The sequence below is a fragment of the Rhamphochromis sp. 'chilingali' genome (assembly GCF_963969265.1).
Source record: "Rhamphochromis sp. 'chilingali' genome assembly, chromosome: 5".
Classification (NCBI taxonomy): domain Eukaryota; kingdom Metazoa; phylum Chordata; class Actinopteri; order Cichliformes; family Cichlidae; genus Rhamphochromis; species Rhamphochromis sp. 'chilingali'.
Window position 1 is genome coordinate 13,980,800 of NC_137932.1, and position 15,144 is coordinate 13,995,943.

General features: G+C 41.1%; 1 protein-coding gene across 1 annotated transcript; it reads right to left on the reverse strand.

Moving 5' to 3' along the window:
* Window positions 1-12,491: 12,491 nt before the first annotated feature.
* On the reverse strand, window positions 12,492-14,883 carry LOC308397464 (voltage-gated potassium channel regulatory subunit KCNF1-like). The gene has a single exon (XM_080883383.1). The coding sequence runs from the start codon at window positions 14,683-14,685 to the stop codon at window positions 13,189-13,191; it is 1,497 nt and encodes a 498-aa protein (XP_080739509.1). The 5' UTR covers window positions 14,686-14,883; the 3' UTR covers window positions 12,492-13,188.
* Between the last annotated feature and the right edge of the window lie 261 nt (window positions 14,884-15,144).

Consider the following 15,144-nt stretch of genomic DNA (forward strand, 5'->3'; position numbering starts at 1 on the left):
CGTCATTGTTTTGCAACTGTCAGTAAAACATGCCAGCACTGATAAAATGAACTGATATGTTTGTACGAGTGTGATTCAGATGGGTTGGTAAGCTTTGAACCAGTTCTTGATTCTGATCCTCGTTCACAACAGAAAAAAAGTTCTCCCTTAGTCTCACGCTTTTTCTTTTTTTAGTAACTGCTGCTCAAAACATTGAGGTATAATCAAGCGTACCATTATTTTATGCAGGGCACAAACTTAAGCTCAACCACAATCCCAGCAGATCATCTCAGGCCACATCAGCTAATGACCTAACTGAAACCCTTTTATGCATCCTATTGGACAATCTCAGTTTATGACTACAATTCAGGCAGCTTTGGCCTGCCTACATTTAGACCACCAATCCACTTTGCAACCCACCTTCTCTGATCTGTCCGACTTGATCAGTGTTTGTTCTTATCGCCTGATCTTCGCTGTGCTTGGAGCTCGCTGCTACTCCTCCTGCCTCTGGCTCTGGGGTTGTTTTTGTTTTTTACCTGTACTGATGTTGTTCACCTTTATTCCTCGGCTTTGATATTTCGTAGGTCTTACTCACCTTTTTATGCCGAGTGCGTTTGAGCTCGGGCTGTAATAAGAGAAAAGGTTGTTAGCTTTCCTCAAGGTGGATGAGAGAAGTCACGCTGTGGCTGCCTTCAGGAGCTCGAGGCCATTACCGTGCAAGCACTTAACAAAAGTAACACACTCCCACTAAACCCTTTATCAACCTTCCCACGTTTTTGCCAGTGATTGAGGGCACTTTTGTTTATCCGTCAAACCCATGCATGTTTAGGATCAGCATGTATTCCTTCAGCACATTTGATCAATAATCCCAGAAGCAGTTAAAGGTGATGGATTTGGGGGAAAATAATTAAAAATGCTTTGTTTATCATAATCAAATATGTGGATTTTATTCTTGTTATTTTCCTGCTCATATATCACCTCACTACTTGACAACATAAACATGGCGAAAGAAATGTGATGTAGTATTTGTGCATTATCCCATTATTGGCAAAGAGAACTGAGGTTGCTTCGCCTACTGTATGATTGGTTGTTGTAAATGGCCTCCCATGCTCTCTGGGGAATTTCGCTGTTAAGAGGCTCTGCCTAGATGGATGCCACGTTTAACACTGTGCCACAAATCACCGCTGTTTTACTGCAGGAACAAAGATTGTGTGAGGTTACCTCAATATCCCCAGACATAGGAAAACAACGAAAAACAGCATCCATCAAAATCTCAGTAAAAATGCAGACATAGGTGGAGGAAATCTGTGATTGTGGCACCAAAATATGAAGAGAATTTCACCACAATCGATGAAGAACATAAAGCTGCACTCATGATGGCTGTTTAAGAGGGAAGACATCCTTTTAGTATCTAGATATGGCCAAGTAAGGCCATTAAAACATCTGTGGGTAAAGATTTGGTATGCTTTATACTTGTCAATTTAACTTGGGGAAGAGGAAGTCAGGTTTATGTTATTCCAAAGCTACCGTGCCAAAAAAAAAAAAAGTGTGTAATCTTTCCTTGACAAGCTCATTCACACCATTAAAACAGACAGATTAATTCCTCCTTTCCCTTCAGGCTGTACAAACTGCAGGATCAGAAGCTGATTTAACATCTTTCATCTCAATATCTTGTCACAGCTACTCCTGCCATGTCTCGTTCTATAATTTTTTTGTCTTTCCAAATTGATTTCTTGATTACAGTTCATGTGTAATCACCCACCGTGACACATGCAGAGGACAAACAGAGAGTCCTCAGAGTTTAATTACCTCCGAGCGCAAAGCCAAGGACTCGGCATTTCATCACGGTCTGACATCTAAATCTCCTTGAGGACCCCTCGCATCCTCTGCCATAAGTTTTCATGTCTGCTCGCTGATGTTCTTTCACTGAGCTCACATGGATTATCATCTGGCACCATCTGTCCTGGGGGGCTTTATGCAGTGCTTATAACAGACCTTTCACCTGTTGTTGGGGCGCTTGCAGTGGAGTCACACAGAGCTGCCAGCAGCCACTGAAACTTGTTCAGAGCAGTTAGAAACGAGGTTAAGACCACTGAGGAATCATGTGTCATTGACAGGCTCTGAGATTAGCTTAAGTCAACTGTTTCTAAGTTTAAAAAATAAAACTAATAAGGAAAGAGATCATTTGTCACATATAAGAGAGCTTCTGAATAGATCTCTGTTTTTTAATCTTTTTTTCTTTAAGGAAACTGACTGTGCATGATTGCGGAGTATTAGCCAGGAGCTGAAATCGCTCTATTAAGGCTCGCTTTCTCCTGGCTCAACACATAAATCTTCAACTTTTGGGAAATGTGCTCCTTAGTTTTTCTCAAAGTTAATGTAGATGAGAAGATCCCACTCCCCCACAAAAACTGACTAAATCAGACAGCCAAAGTTTAAAAACAGGGATTTGACGTTTTATGGAGGCTTATGTGTTCCTGTGCAGTTTACAGTTTATCTATATTTAAAGTAAGATGGGCTCAATGTTCTAATCTATAAAACTTTGGGTTTGTCATGGACGATTTTTATGTAGGAATAATAAAATTTTTCATAAAATGGATTTTGCCTCCAATGCTGTGAATGTTCTTTATTCAAACCACATTTCTTTTTATTTTCTAAAATAGGAAAATGGTACAGGGATTTATTGAAACATATTTGCTATGGTCGCCTTTGTGCTTCAACACTCTTTGAACTCTCCTAGGGAAGCTTTCTTGTCATTTCTTTAAGTAGTCTTCAGGAAAAGATCTCCAGGTTTCTTGAAGGACATTGAAAGCTCTTCTTTGGATGCTGGCTGCCTTTTTTTTCTCCATCAAGATGATCCAACACTGCTTCGATAATGTTGAAGCCTGGGCTCTAAGGAGGCCAATCCATTGTGTGTATTTCTATCCAGGTATGCTTTTACTGCATTGGCATGCTGAAAAATCAACCTGATGCCAATCAGATGCCTTCCAGATGGTATTGCATCCTGGATCAAAATCTGACCATACTGCTCTGTGTTTATAATTCAGTCAATTTTGTAAAGCTCTCCAACACCACTGGCTGAAATGCAATGCAAACCATGACAGAGCCTCAAAGAGCCTTTACAGATGGCTGTAGACACTCACTGTTGTACCTCTCTCCTGACCTACCAAATGCTGGCAATGATTTGAATCAAATATTTACCATTTGGACTGATCCCTACATAAGATCTGCTGCCCCTGTTTCTCAGGTTTTTCTCCCTGTTCCCCTTTCTTAAAAAATGTCTTCTTGACAGCAACCCTTCCACTGAGACCATTTCTGATGATGCTTCACTGAACAGTAGATTTAATCGGCTGAGTGACCAGATGTATCTCTCAGGTTCCTGTTTCTTAAGGACATATAACTTTAGACACTGATCATCATCTCCTGCAGAAAGTCTTTTTAGTCCCGCCACTTCTTATTTTGTCCTCTACTTGCTTCTTAAAAAAGTTTCTTTAAAAAAGTTTTAAGTACACACTATACACCACGCTGAGATATGCCAAGTTTTCAGCTAAGAGCTCATCTCTCTTGGAGCAAAAATATTCTATGCCTGTCAAGTTTTGTTATTTTTGACATTTTTCATAGATTCAACGAAAGAAATTGGAAGAAATTATAAGTGATGAGTGAAAAAACAGCCAAAGAAAAACTTTTAACAACCTCCAGAGACCCTGGAGAACTGTTGCTCAAGACCGCTTTGAAAAAATTACATAAAAGTCTGAATCCACAGAAGCAAAATCTAAGAAATATAAGTAAAGAAATTAAGCACAACTCAACACTTTTGCAAAGTATTGTATTTGTATAAAACTTTAGCTAATTTCCTCTTGTTAGCCTCCAGGGATAGAAAGCCCAGGCTAGATATTACAATACTGCAAAGCTGTCACACTGAGAAATGGAAACTGCATGACTGAAATCTTTTATGACAGAGACAAATTTCACAACCCAGAGGAGGTATACATCTGATAATGCCCCCACTAAATATTGTTTTTATGACCTGCCACCCTAAATTGATTGTAATTATTGTTGGAACCCACTACAGGACAAGGATGTTCCACTCCATAAAGCTTCATTGTCTCTGGATAAGATAATCAGCACCTGCAATTGTGTCAGTGGGCAGCTCAGATCTATCACTACAGCGCTGGTCTCTTGAGGGCAGTTTCCTTAATGGGATGTCCATACATTTATCAGTAGAGGTGACACAGGACCGCTACAAGATGCCCTTTGTAATCCATTTTTGAAGCGAGAACCATCAGTGAAGGGCATCAGTGAATTGACTAGGTGAGCAAAGAAAGAACAACATGTGCCAGAAGGAAGCAGACAGTCATACCTCTTTGTTATACTGACTGTGGTACAAAAGGGAGCCTTTTTTTTTCTTTTATCTGCTGCTTTTTATAACGTTTTAATTGAATTAATTTGCTTTTAAAAAAAAATCAAGCAGTGGATGGGTTGATTTTTAAACAAACGGGGGCAGCTTTACGAGCTTCGGCTTTGAAAAAGTATTTTGAAGCTGTCCGAGGCCCTGATCAAAGCACTCAGCACAAAAGTAAAGTGTAAAGCTGTGACACAGAACACAGTGCACAGCCATAAAATGACAATTCAAAGACTGTGACACAATGCATAACAAGTCGGTAACAACAAGAATAAATACACCATGATTCTGACTTTAATTTACATATTCATATTTGCTGAATGAATGTTCATTTTACTCTGGGGGACACAGCAGTGTCAGCATGAAAACAGTGGAATATAAAGAGGAGATTATTTTCCTGCCCTCACTGAGGCTGGTTTAAACAAAGCCTTCAGTGGCTGAATGTATGCATTGTTTGTATTGATGTTCTGTATTAAATTTTCAAAGAAATGGCTCAAAGGTTTTCTAGGAGTTAAGATAAGCAAAAAGGCAACTCAGAGGTCTTTACTGAATATTAAACACTGTTCTCAAGCAAGGAGGCAATTAGCCTAGTTTAGTATAAAGGCTAAAACGAGGGGGGTAACTGGCTTTTCACTGGTCACACTTATTAAGCTGGTTAAGTAAATGTTTTAAACTGATGACCTTATATGAAGTCATGTCGATAAATGCCGCAGTCCTGTTTGGCAACCCGCTCTGTGAGTACTAATCCCACCATGTTCTCAAAAGTTTACTAAAGTTTACTACTACAAGTTTTCGTTTTTACCCTTTTATTGATGATGAAAGATCTGAGTTTATTTGGGGCTAAAAGAAGAAAGTAGTTTTTCTAGTACGCTAGTCTCATTTAGGGGCCATAGCATAGTCTGTTTATTGGCACTATACACTTGGAGTTTCAAATTGAAAAGGCAACTAGATTCCTGTTTGACCACAAATGTTTGGTTTACTGTTTATATTATTGTGTTATAATCAAATTTAATATAATGGGATCATTTTTTACTGATCAGCAGTCCTAGGAACAGCAAAGCAAAGAACCTTTTGTCTTTTCATATATATATATTTGCCTTTCATATATATACAGTGGGGCAAAAAAGTATTTAGTCAGCCACCGATTGTGCAAGTTCCCCCACTTAAAATGATGACAGAGGTCAGTAATTTGCACCAGAGGTACACTTCAACTGTGAGAGACAGAATGTGAAAAAAAAATCCATGAATCCACATGGTAGGATTTGTAAAGAATTTATTCGTAAATCAGGGTGGAAAATAAGTATTTGGTCAATAACAAAAATACAACTCAATACTTTGTAACATAACCTTTGTTGGCAATAACAGAGGTCAAACGTTTACTATAGGTCTTTACCAGGTTTGCACACACAGTAGCTGGTATCTTGGCCCATTCCTCCATGCAGATCTTCTCGAGAGCAGTGATGTTTTGGGGCTGTCGCCGAGCAACACGGACTTTCAACTCCCGCCACAGATTTTCTATGGGGTTGAGGTCTGGAGACTGGCTAGGCCACTCCAGGACTTTCAAATGCTTCTTACGGAGCCACTCCTTTGTTGCCCGGGCGGTGTGTTTTGGATCATTGTCATGTTGGAAGACCCAGCCTCGTTTCATCTTCAAAGTTCTCACTGATGGAAGGAGGTTTTGGCTCAAAATCTCACGATACATGGCCCCATTCATTCTGTCCTTAACACGGATCAGTCGTCCTGTCCCCTTGGCAGAAAAACAGCTCCATAGCATGATGTTTCCACCCCCATGCTTCACAGTAGGTATGGTGTTCTTGGGATGCAACTCAGTATTCTTCGTCCTCCAAACACGACGAGTTGAGTTTATACCAAAAAGTTCTACTTTGGTTTCATCTGACCACATGACATTCTCCCAATCCTCTGCTGTATCATCCATGTGCTCTCTGGCAAACTTCAGACGGGCCTGGACATGCACTGGCTTCAGCAGCGGAACACGTCTGGCACTGCGGGATTTGATTCCCTGCCGTTGTAGTGTGTTACTGATGGTGACCTTTGTTACTTTGGTCCCAGCTCTCTGCAGGTCATTCACCAGGTCCCCCCGTGTGGTTCTGGGATCTTTGCTCACCGTTCTCATGATCATTTTGACCCCACGGGATGAGATCTTGCGTGGAGCCCCAGATCGAGGGAGATTATCAGTGGTCTTGTATGTCTTCCATTTTCTGATGATTGCTCCCACAGTTGATTTTTTCACACCAAGCTGCTTGCCTATTGTAGATTCACTCTTCCCAGTCTGGTGCAGGTCTACAATACTTTTCCTGGTGTCCTTCGAAAGCTCTTTGGTCTTGGCCATGGCGGAGTTTGGAGTCTGACTGTTTGAGGCTGTGGACAGGTGTCTTTTATACAGATGATGAGTTCAAACAGGTGCCATTCATACAGGTAACGAGTGGGGGACAGAAAAGCTTCTTACAGAAGACGTTACAGGTCTGTGAGAGCCAGAGATTTTCCTTGTTTGAGGTGACCAAATACTTATTTTCCACCCTGATTTACGAATAAATTCTTTACAAATCCTACCATGTGGATTCATGGATTTTTTTTTTCACATTCTGTCTCTCACAGTTGAAGTGTACCTCTGGTGCAAATTACTGACCTCTGTCATCATTTTAAGTGGGGGAACTTGCACAATCGGTGGCTGACTAAATACTTTTTTGCCACACTGTATATGTGTGTATATGTATATATATGTGTGTATATGTATATATATGTGTGTATATATGTATGTATATGTATATATATGTGTGTATATATGTATGTATGTATATATATATGTATATATATGTATAACTAAGCTTTGAGATTGCATCCTGCACCAAGACCAAACTCATCTTTACTTTAATATCAAAACATTAAATTCGTTTAATTGCATTTAAGTTTTCTGAAACAGTAACACAGGAAACTAAATGGAGCAATTAACAGCACAGAGTAAACATATTCATCAGCGAGACAAAGTGAGCATCGCAATTGATTTTTAGATTAAGGCTCTGTGCACAGGTTTATCATAAAGCCATTCTTGAATATTAGTATTCCAACACAATAGCTAAAAAAACCAATGAGAGACTATTAAGCTGATATATTGGTTTCATAAATATTTTGTTGTACCCTTTGGTTGAACATACGCTATATAAATCCATTCACCCAGTTTTATGTAGATGCTTATCCAATGGGATCACAGAGGGCTGATCCCAGCTGTTGCATGGTGAAAGGCAGGGTACACGCTGGGCAACAGGCAAGTCCATAACAGGGCTAGCAGAGAGAATTAGTAACACTCTCATATCCAAACCTCAATGTAAACAGCTAATTTGCAATCAGCTCTTGCCACTGAATGAATCAAATAAGATGTTTTCCTGAAAAGAAACTGATGCAACTTTCCTGAGCCTACATTTTGAAGCAGCAGGGACCACCATAGATGTTTTCAGTGAGTTAAGGTCACAGCAAATTGCCTCCTGGAAATTCAGTGTATTACACTGTGATAGCCTGGAACCACCCACTCTATATTTCACATTAACGGGCACTCCAAAACACCCTCAGTTAACAACCCTGAAAAAAAGCAGGTCATAACTTGCTCACCCGATCTCAAGATACTGAGCTTACACTGAAACTAAGTTAAACTCTTGACATGTGTTCTTTTTTCCCAGCAGCTCTTCCCAGCTGAATGGTTGTGTGAAGATTGGTAGACAGACATGTGTGGGAACATGTATCATAGTTTATCTTTCCACTCTCTGAGCATGAATCTTCACTTTCACCGAAAGAAAAGATAAAATGGTAATCAGGTATCACTGCAATCTATGGGGATAGTTATTGCTAATTTCTTTTAAATGAAGGTATTTACATGCCCTATGTATTAGTGCACCCATAGTTATCACTCAGTATTCTCTTGCAGGTGTCTTCAAACAGATTCATAGCATTTGCAAAACCCTCATTCATATCTTTGCAGGAGCTTTGCATCAGACAGCATGTCTCTTAGTCCCTAAGACAAAAAGTAAAAAAACATCAATGAGAACTAGTCTACAGGTGAGTCATTTTTCTCATAATGCTTTTTCTTTTTTTTTTTTTTTGTAGTTCTCTGTAATATACCACCAGCAAAGAGCGGAATTGTTTTCACTGTTTACCACTTTGCACTTTGAAAGGTTTTGGCACATTCAGCTGTGAGGCTACATTTTAAATGATGCAGTGACTGTGCACGGGTTATTTGGCATTCCAAACGAAGGTCTGTTATTCAGAATACTGTACATTTCTTAGCGTTGTTCTTATAAACCCACAGGAACAGATGTTTTGCAAAGGTCAGATTTAATCTATGTAATTATTGTCATGCAATTTTATGCAGCTCTGCCTGAATTGAAGTGCTCCAGGGTACGCCTACGCAGTGTTTTAAACATTCCTGCTGAAAAAAGATGAAAAGGGCACACAATCTTGTGAAATATGTTTTTCCCTCTTTTTCTCAATCTAACATCAGGGAGATTACCTTTTCCCTTTCCTGCAGCTGAAAATATCTTTCAAGCAGCGATAGTGCTCGCAGGGGTGGGCTGTTAAGCCTTAGCACTCCCATTCTTATTCAAATGAAGGCATTTGACCATCTTCTGCAGGATATGAATCTATTCAAATGTATCTCATTTGTACGGTTTCAGGGCCGACATTATCTGCTTTTAGTGTGATCTTGGGTACTATTGCATCAGCAATATGTCTGAAAGTTTAAATGGCATTTGTTTTGTTTATCTTCGTCTATTTTTCTTTTCTCTTATTTTCAGACACACTCCAGGAGTGACGTTAGCTTGTCCTCTGAAGCGTACATTTGATGATTTAAGTAAATGGCTCCACCCCAACACCAGCACAACGGCAGCCAACATCCAAAGAAGAGCTTTGAATGTCCTTTAAGAAACCTGAAAAACAGACTTTTGCACAGTACTATATGACCCTGACCCTCCTGGCTTTTCCAAACATGAGGTTTATCTCTGCAGTGGGTGCTTTAGCATCAGAGTTCCACAGCTTCGGCTTCGGATTAACCCGCCTGGAGACGGAGACTCAGTGAATTCATTAAAAAAAACTTTCTCTTATAGCTACACTGTCTTTAAAATGTCATTTTTTGTTGCCACCATTCATTTTTAGTCATGTTTATTCGTTTTATTTACATTTTGTGTTTGCATTTTTTCTAGTAATTTTAACTTCACCTTAATTTTCTGTTGTTTTTTGGACAGTGCTGCCTTGTTTTCTGTTTTATTTTACCTTGTGGAAATCTACACAGGATACCCAGACGGTGAATAAAAGCTTTTCATATTAAAATCACATTTTACAACAACAGCAGAGCAAACAGCTGCTTTGGGACATGTAAAACATAATTTGCTTTAGTTTGTGTTTTATTTGTCTGCACCATTTGTATACAGGATACCTACAGAGACTTCCCTATTTTTAGATGGGGAACGTGTGCATGATCCTTGTTCTAAAGGTCAAAGGAGGGGAGAAATGGGAGAGGCATCAGTGTGTCCATGCTGTCATCAAAATTTTTTGGTGTAACCCAGTACTAGCGTGCCGGTATGCCACAAGTTAACAATCGGGAGTCAGCTGGAGGGGATGCATGAGTTTTAAGAAGCGCTTTGATTTCCTGAAACACATGCAGATATGGCAGGTGGCAGTCAAGCAGTTAATTTGTTAATTTGCTAAATGTTTATTTATAACAAGCAACATGTGATACTAGATATAATAAAATAGTCGGTGATATAAATATTGTATGATATCAAACAAACATAGCGTGCTGCATAGCCTCACTGTGTGCTGCCATAGATGATCCTTTCAAGTCTTTTTTAAGTATGTAGATAAACTGGTTGACCATTTTCCACCAAATGTTGAAAGTGTTTTAAACAAAATTGGTTTTCCGTCATACCATCATGTCTCACAAGTTTAAAGGATATAAATATATATTGATTCAATAGTAACAAGCATTATCTGGCTGGATTATAATTGGTACTATGTTGGACAATGGGATAATGAGTACAATGTTGTGCAAATGTTTATCTTTAAAACCCACTGAATGTAGTGGATGACCACCGTGTGGGTGTAACAATTGGCAACTGGCAATCAGATCACAGCAAGCCACTGCAGAGTAGATCACACATGACTGTGGGCATACGGGTGAACAACTATGTTCATGTGTGAGGGCAATTATGTGTGAGCACTTGTAGAACGGGTAGGCGTTATAGAGAGGGGTGGGGGGGGGGGGGGAGTGTTTATATATGCCAAAGTCTGTGCTTATACATCTAAATTTGAACATGAGCGTGCGTGTGTGTTTGCGTGTGTGCCGTAATAACATTGTTCCATTACACAATGCATGCCTTTGACATTCCAGTCCCACCTGTCAGCATGAACAAAGGCCTTTCTCGCAGGCTTTGACATGCGTGAGTCTGCTGCTGGACGGGAGAGATAGCGGCCCTGTGTAGGATGTGTGTGGGAGGACAGCCTGGAGAGTCCTTCCTGACCTTCTCCACGGGCTTCCTTTCAGGTTGACTCGAGCTAAGTGGAAAACACTAGTGAAGATGTAGCCATGCAGAAGGAGTGCCCCCTTACTCTTCAAACTGACATTTTGTAAGATGTATCAGGTGATTTAGTAATGCAGCAATCACAGCGCTTGAGATTAACATGTTGCTCTTTACTTTTAGCTTCCCAACTTTTAACTTAAACCAAGAGAAATTCTACATTGGAGATGAATGTGAAAACTGGGATTCTTTTATAATAACTACATTATGTGACTTATTTGTACTTAATATTTTAACCTTTTAAGTCGCTGACCGTGGCTCAAGAGTTGGGAGTTCGCCTTGTAATCGGAAGGTTGCCGGTTTGAGCCCCGGCTTGGACAGTCTCGGTCGTTGTATCCTTGGGCAAGACACTTCACCCGTTGCCTACTGGTGGTGGTCAGAGGGCCCGGTGGCGCCAGTGTCCGGCAGCCTCGCCTCTGTCAGTGCGCCCCAGGGTGGCTGTGGCTACAATATAGTTTGCCATCACCAGTGTGTGAATGGGTGGATGACTGGATGTGTAAAGCGCTTTGGGGTCCTTTGGGACTAGTAAAGCGCTATACAAATACAGACCATTTACCATAATACATTTTTTGAGGCTGAAAAGTTAAGTTAAGGCTACAGGAACTATCCAGTGATTCCTAATTAGGGGTGCTCCTACAGTAGCTCCTAAAACTGTAGGCACAATTAATTATGTTGTTAATGTATAAATAGGCATGATTCATTAATTACTGAAGATGCACACAGTCACCTTATAATGCCTAAAACTAAGCTGTTCAAGTTTTATTTTTCCTGCCGTATGATTTACTATAAATCCCTATCAGGTGCAAACAGCTGCTATATATTGAAAAGGATTCTGCTGTGAATTTTAGTTTAGTTACCTTGGAAGGTCATAGACTGACATTCTTGCTCTTACCCATAGACATGGGATTATCTTTCACATCCACTATGCAGACTATGAGCTTTAGTCCTTCATACAGTCTTTTAGTATGGATTAATGATCGCTGTCTGTAAAAGCAGCACAAATTTTGTGTTATGACAATCCAGAGAGACACTAACACATAACCAGCTGAGTTCTCTGCAATCAGGGGTTACTCTATGTATCTAAAGTTGTTCAGGACAGATATCAAGACAAAATGTATCATAAATTATTCAGATAATAACCCACCTCACAAGAAAATTGCAATAAAAAAAGTTACCTTATAGAACTTTAGGGGCTTTCAACTGAGAGCAATGACTTAAAAGTTTAAAAGCCACATTAGACATGACATCTGAATGAAACGTGCCAGATTTTAATTATAGCTCCCCTACTGTGCCGCCTAATTTTTCTAAGGACTGGTTTATTTGTGCAGCAAATTTCATGTCACTCAGACTAATGGCGTAGGAGCTGACACCTTTCAAACCGTGAAAATGTAACCTTTAAAAATAGCCCCCATTAGGGCAATTTAACGAGAAATTCAGTCCAATGACACAGACGCTGCATTAAAAATTCCTGCACAGTAGACGGGCTTTATGTTTGATGCATTACCTCACAATCATATAGTGTCAGTTACAAAAAAAATTACAATGATGCCATGACGATTACAGGCAGCAGCAAAAATAAACCCACCCCCAGCCTTATGTTGCTTTGTGTCCCCATCATACACCTTTGGTTGCAACACGTTGCAGTGATACAGTCACCTACCTCATTTGAATGTATGGCATGTGGTCTGTATCCAAACACCTTCAGCTTTTCTTCAGCTCTGTTTTGATGTCTATACACTCTCACAAATCAATCCTGGGGTCATTACATTTATCTGTGCTCTTGACTAAAGCTGCTTGTCTGCGTTACTAAAAGCATTTACTGTGATGTATATATTTCTGTACAGAGGACTACGCTACAATGCGGTCTACAGTATAAGTGTGAGGACTATGGGCGTGTTACATAAGATGTCTACATGGGGGAATCGGTGTATTGGCTGTTTGAACAGAACCCCTCAGCCTACAGCGAGTCACTGCGCAAAGGCACAGCTCATCAATTCAATATCTCACACATATGTCTGTTTAACAGGCGCAAATCCTCAATGCATTTAAAGGTCCCTGGAAAGCATTAAAGCCTTCTTCTGTCCACGAGACTATTTACATTCTGCAGTCACGGCGGTGTCATTAAACCAAATTTGTCAAGTTACGTTTGAATAATTCAAAACTGAATAATTAATTTCATGATGTTTCTTCTTTTGCTGACTTTTTAATGTAAGGGGGGTTTCCCTTTCATGAGATAAAATGTTCAGTGGCCTCGGCTGTGCTTTCAAAGCTTGTGTCCATGCTAGGGGTCTGGATGCCCGCCCCTCCCCTGGGATCCTTCAGTAAGGGAATGAACGTATCGCTGTGACCGGAACGCATGTCATTGTCCCAGGCCCCTGCACCGCAAATATGTTTATGGGAGCCAGATGCAGCCTTGAGCTCGCCGCCGGTGCGCAGTGCCATCAGTTCAATCTCATGTTTGGCCGCAGTCTCCAGCACCTGTTGCTTGTTGTAGAACAAGACAAAATTGTTGATGATGGGATGTATAGGCAGGGCTATGGCGATGACCCCACAGAGAAAGCTGATAGCCGCGTTACACCGACCTAAAGTGGTCTTAGGGTAGACATCTCCATACCCCACTGTGGTCATGGTGATCACAGCCCACCAAAAAGACTGTGGGATGCTGGTGAACAAGGTGTCCGGGTGATTCTGCTCCATAGTGTAGCCCAAAGCCGAGAAAAGGAATACCCCCACGCCCATGTACATGAGGAGCAGTCCGAGCTCCTTCAGGCTGCTCTTTAGGGCAGATGTCAGAGTCTGGAGTCCCGAGGAATGGCGAGCCAGCTTGAAAATGCGCGCAATGCGCATTATGCGTAAAGCCTGCACTGCTTGCTGCACATTAGCCAGCTCCATCACTCCCGCGCCGAAGGAGGTCAGAATCAGCACCACATAAAAGGGCATGATCGCCATGAAGTCGATTATATTCATGAAGGACAGTACGAATTTTATTTTATTTGGGGAAGAGATCAGACGCAGGAGGTATTCAATAGTAAACCAGCCAATGCACACGGTCTCGATGACCTCCAGGACCGGATGCTCCGTGAGTTTACCCTCCGAGTCCTCCACCTGCAGGTCGGGGATGGTGCCGACGCACATCACCACGGAGGAGATGAGGATGAAGATGAAAGAAACTATAGCGATTATGTGGGCAGGCAGGGACGATTCTGGCTTTTCCATCAACCGCCAGAGGCATATCTGGAAGCGCTGCCAGCCCCCTGCAGACGGATCGCCTTCTCTGTCGACAAGGATAGTTCTCACTTTCTCGGCTATCTCTGCAAGTTCATCCTCTACCTCTTTCAGGTGGCTTTTGCAACATTCATCCAGAAAATCCGAGTCAATTTTCCAGAACTCCATCTCCTTCATGAAGCAAATTGGACATATGCCTCGTTTCATGTGTATCTCCCCATAATAATACAACTCAATTATGCACTTAAAAGCTTCGGGGTCTCTGTCAAAGTAAAATTCTCCCGTGTCCGGGTCGTAATCGTCACATATTAATGAGATTTCTTCAGAAGATTTGAGTGAACTGTCCACCAGCTCTGCCAGTCGAGTCTCCGGGAAGCGAGTCAACACGTCTCCATACAACACCTGTTTCACTCCGCCGATATTCACCACAATCTCAGTCTCTTCACTGGCCTCAGAACCGTTGCAGTCTGCATACCGCGTCCTCTGGAAGCCCCACATTATTCTGACAAGTCCGCCAGAAAACAGCCAAACTCTTTGAGATTATAACTGAATCCGTTTTCTGACAAAGTTAACGCAAGTCACTAGAAGCTCTGGCGCTGTGCGTAACAACCGACAAACCTTCTAATTTCTGTTCTTTTAGGTTAGAAAAAAGTGTATGCTCAGACACTGAATGCAGCGTGAAGTCTCCTCACTTCCACTCAGCTGTGTTTGGCAGTGATCATTGCGCCTGTGCGCTCTGAGAAAGTTGGCATTGAAGTGCGCCTACTATCAAGCGTGCCATAACCAAAGCAAACCGAGATTTCCAGGCTTAAATTTCACAATAAAACACGTATAGCAGTATGAGACAGGTAAAAGTGGAGCAGGCTGTTTATTTAATGTATAATTTAAAGACACACTCTTTGTTCCCAAAATTGTACGCCAAGTTATGTTCATTATGGGATGCCAATAGTAGCACAT

Bases quoted from the DNA above. Each gene is read 5' to 3' on its own strand.
- LOC308397464 (XM_080883383.1), bottom strand. From the start codon at position 14,685: ATGTGGGGCTTCCAGAGGACGCGGTATGCAGACTGCAACGGTTCTGAG.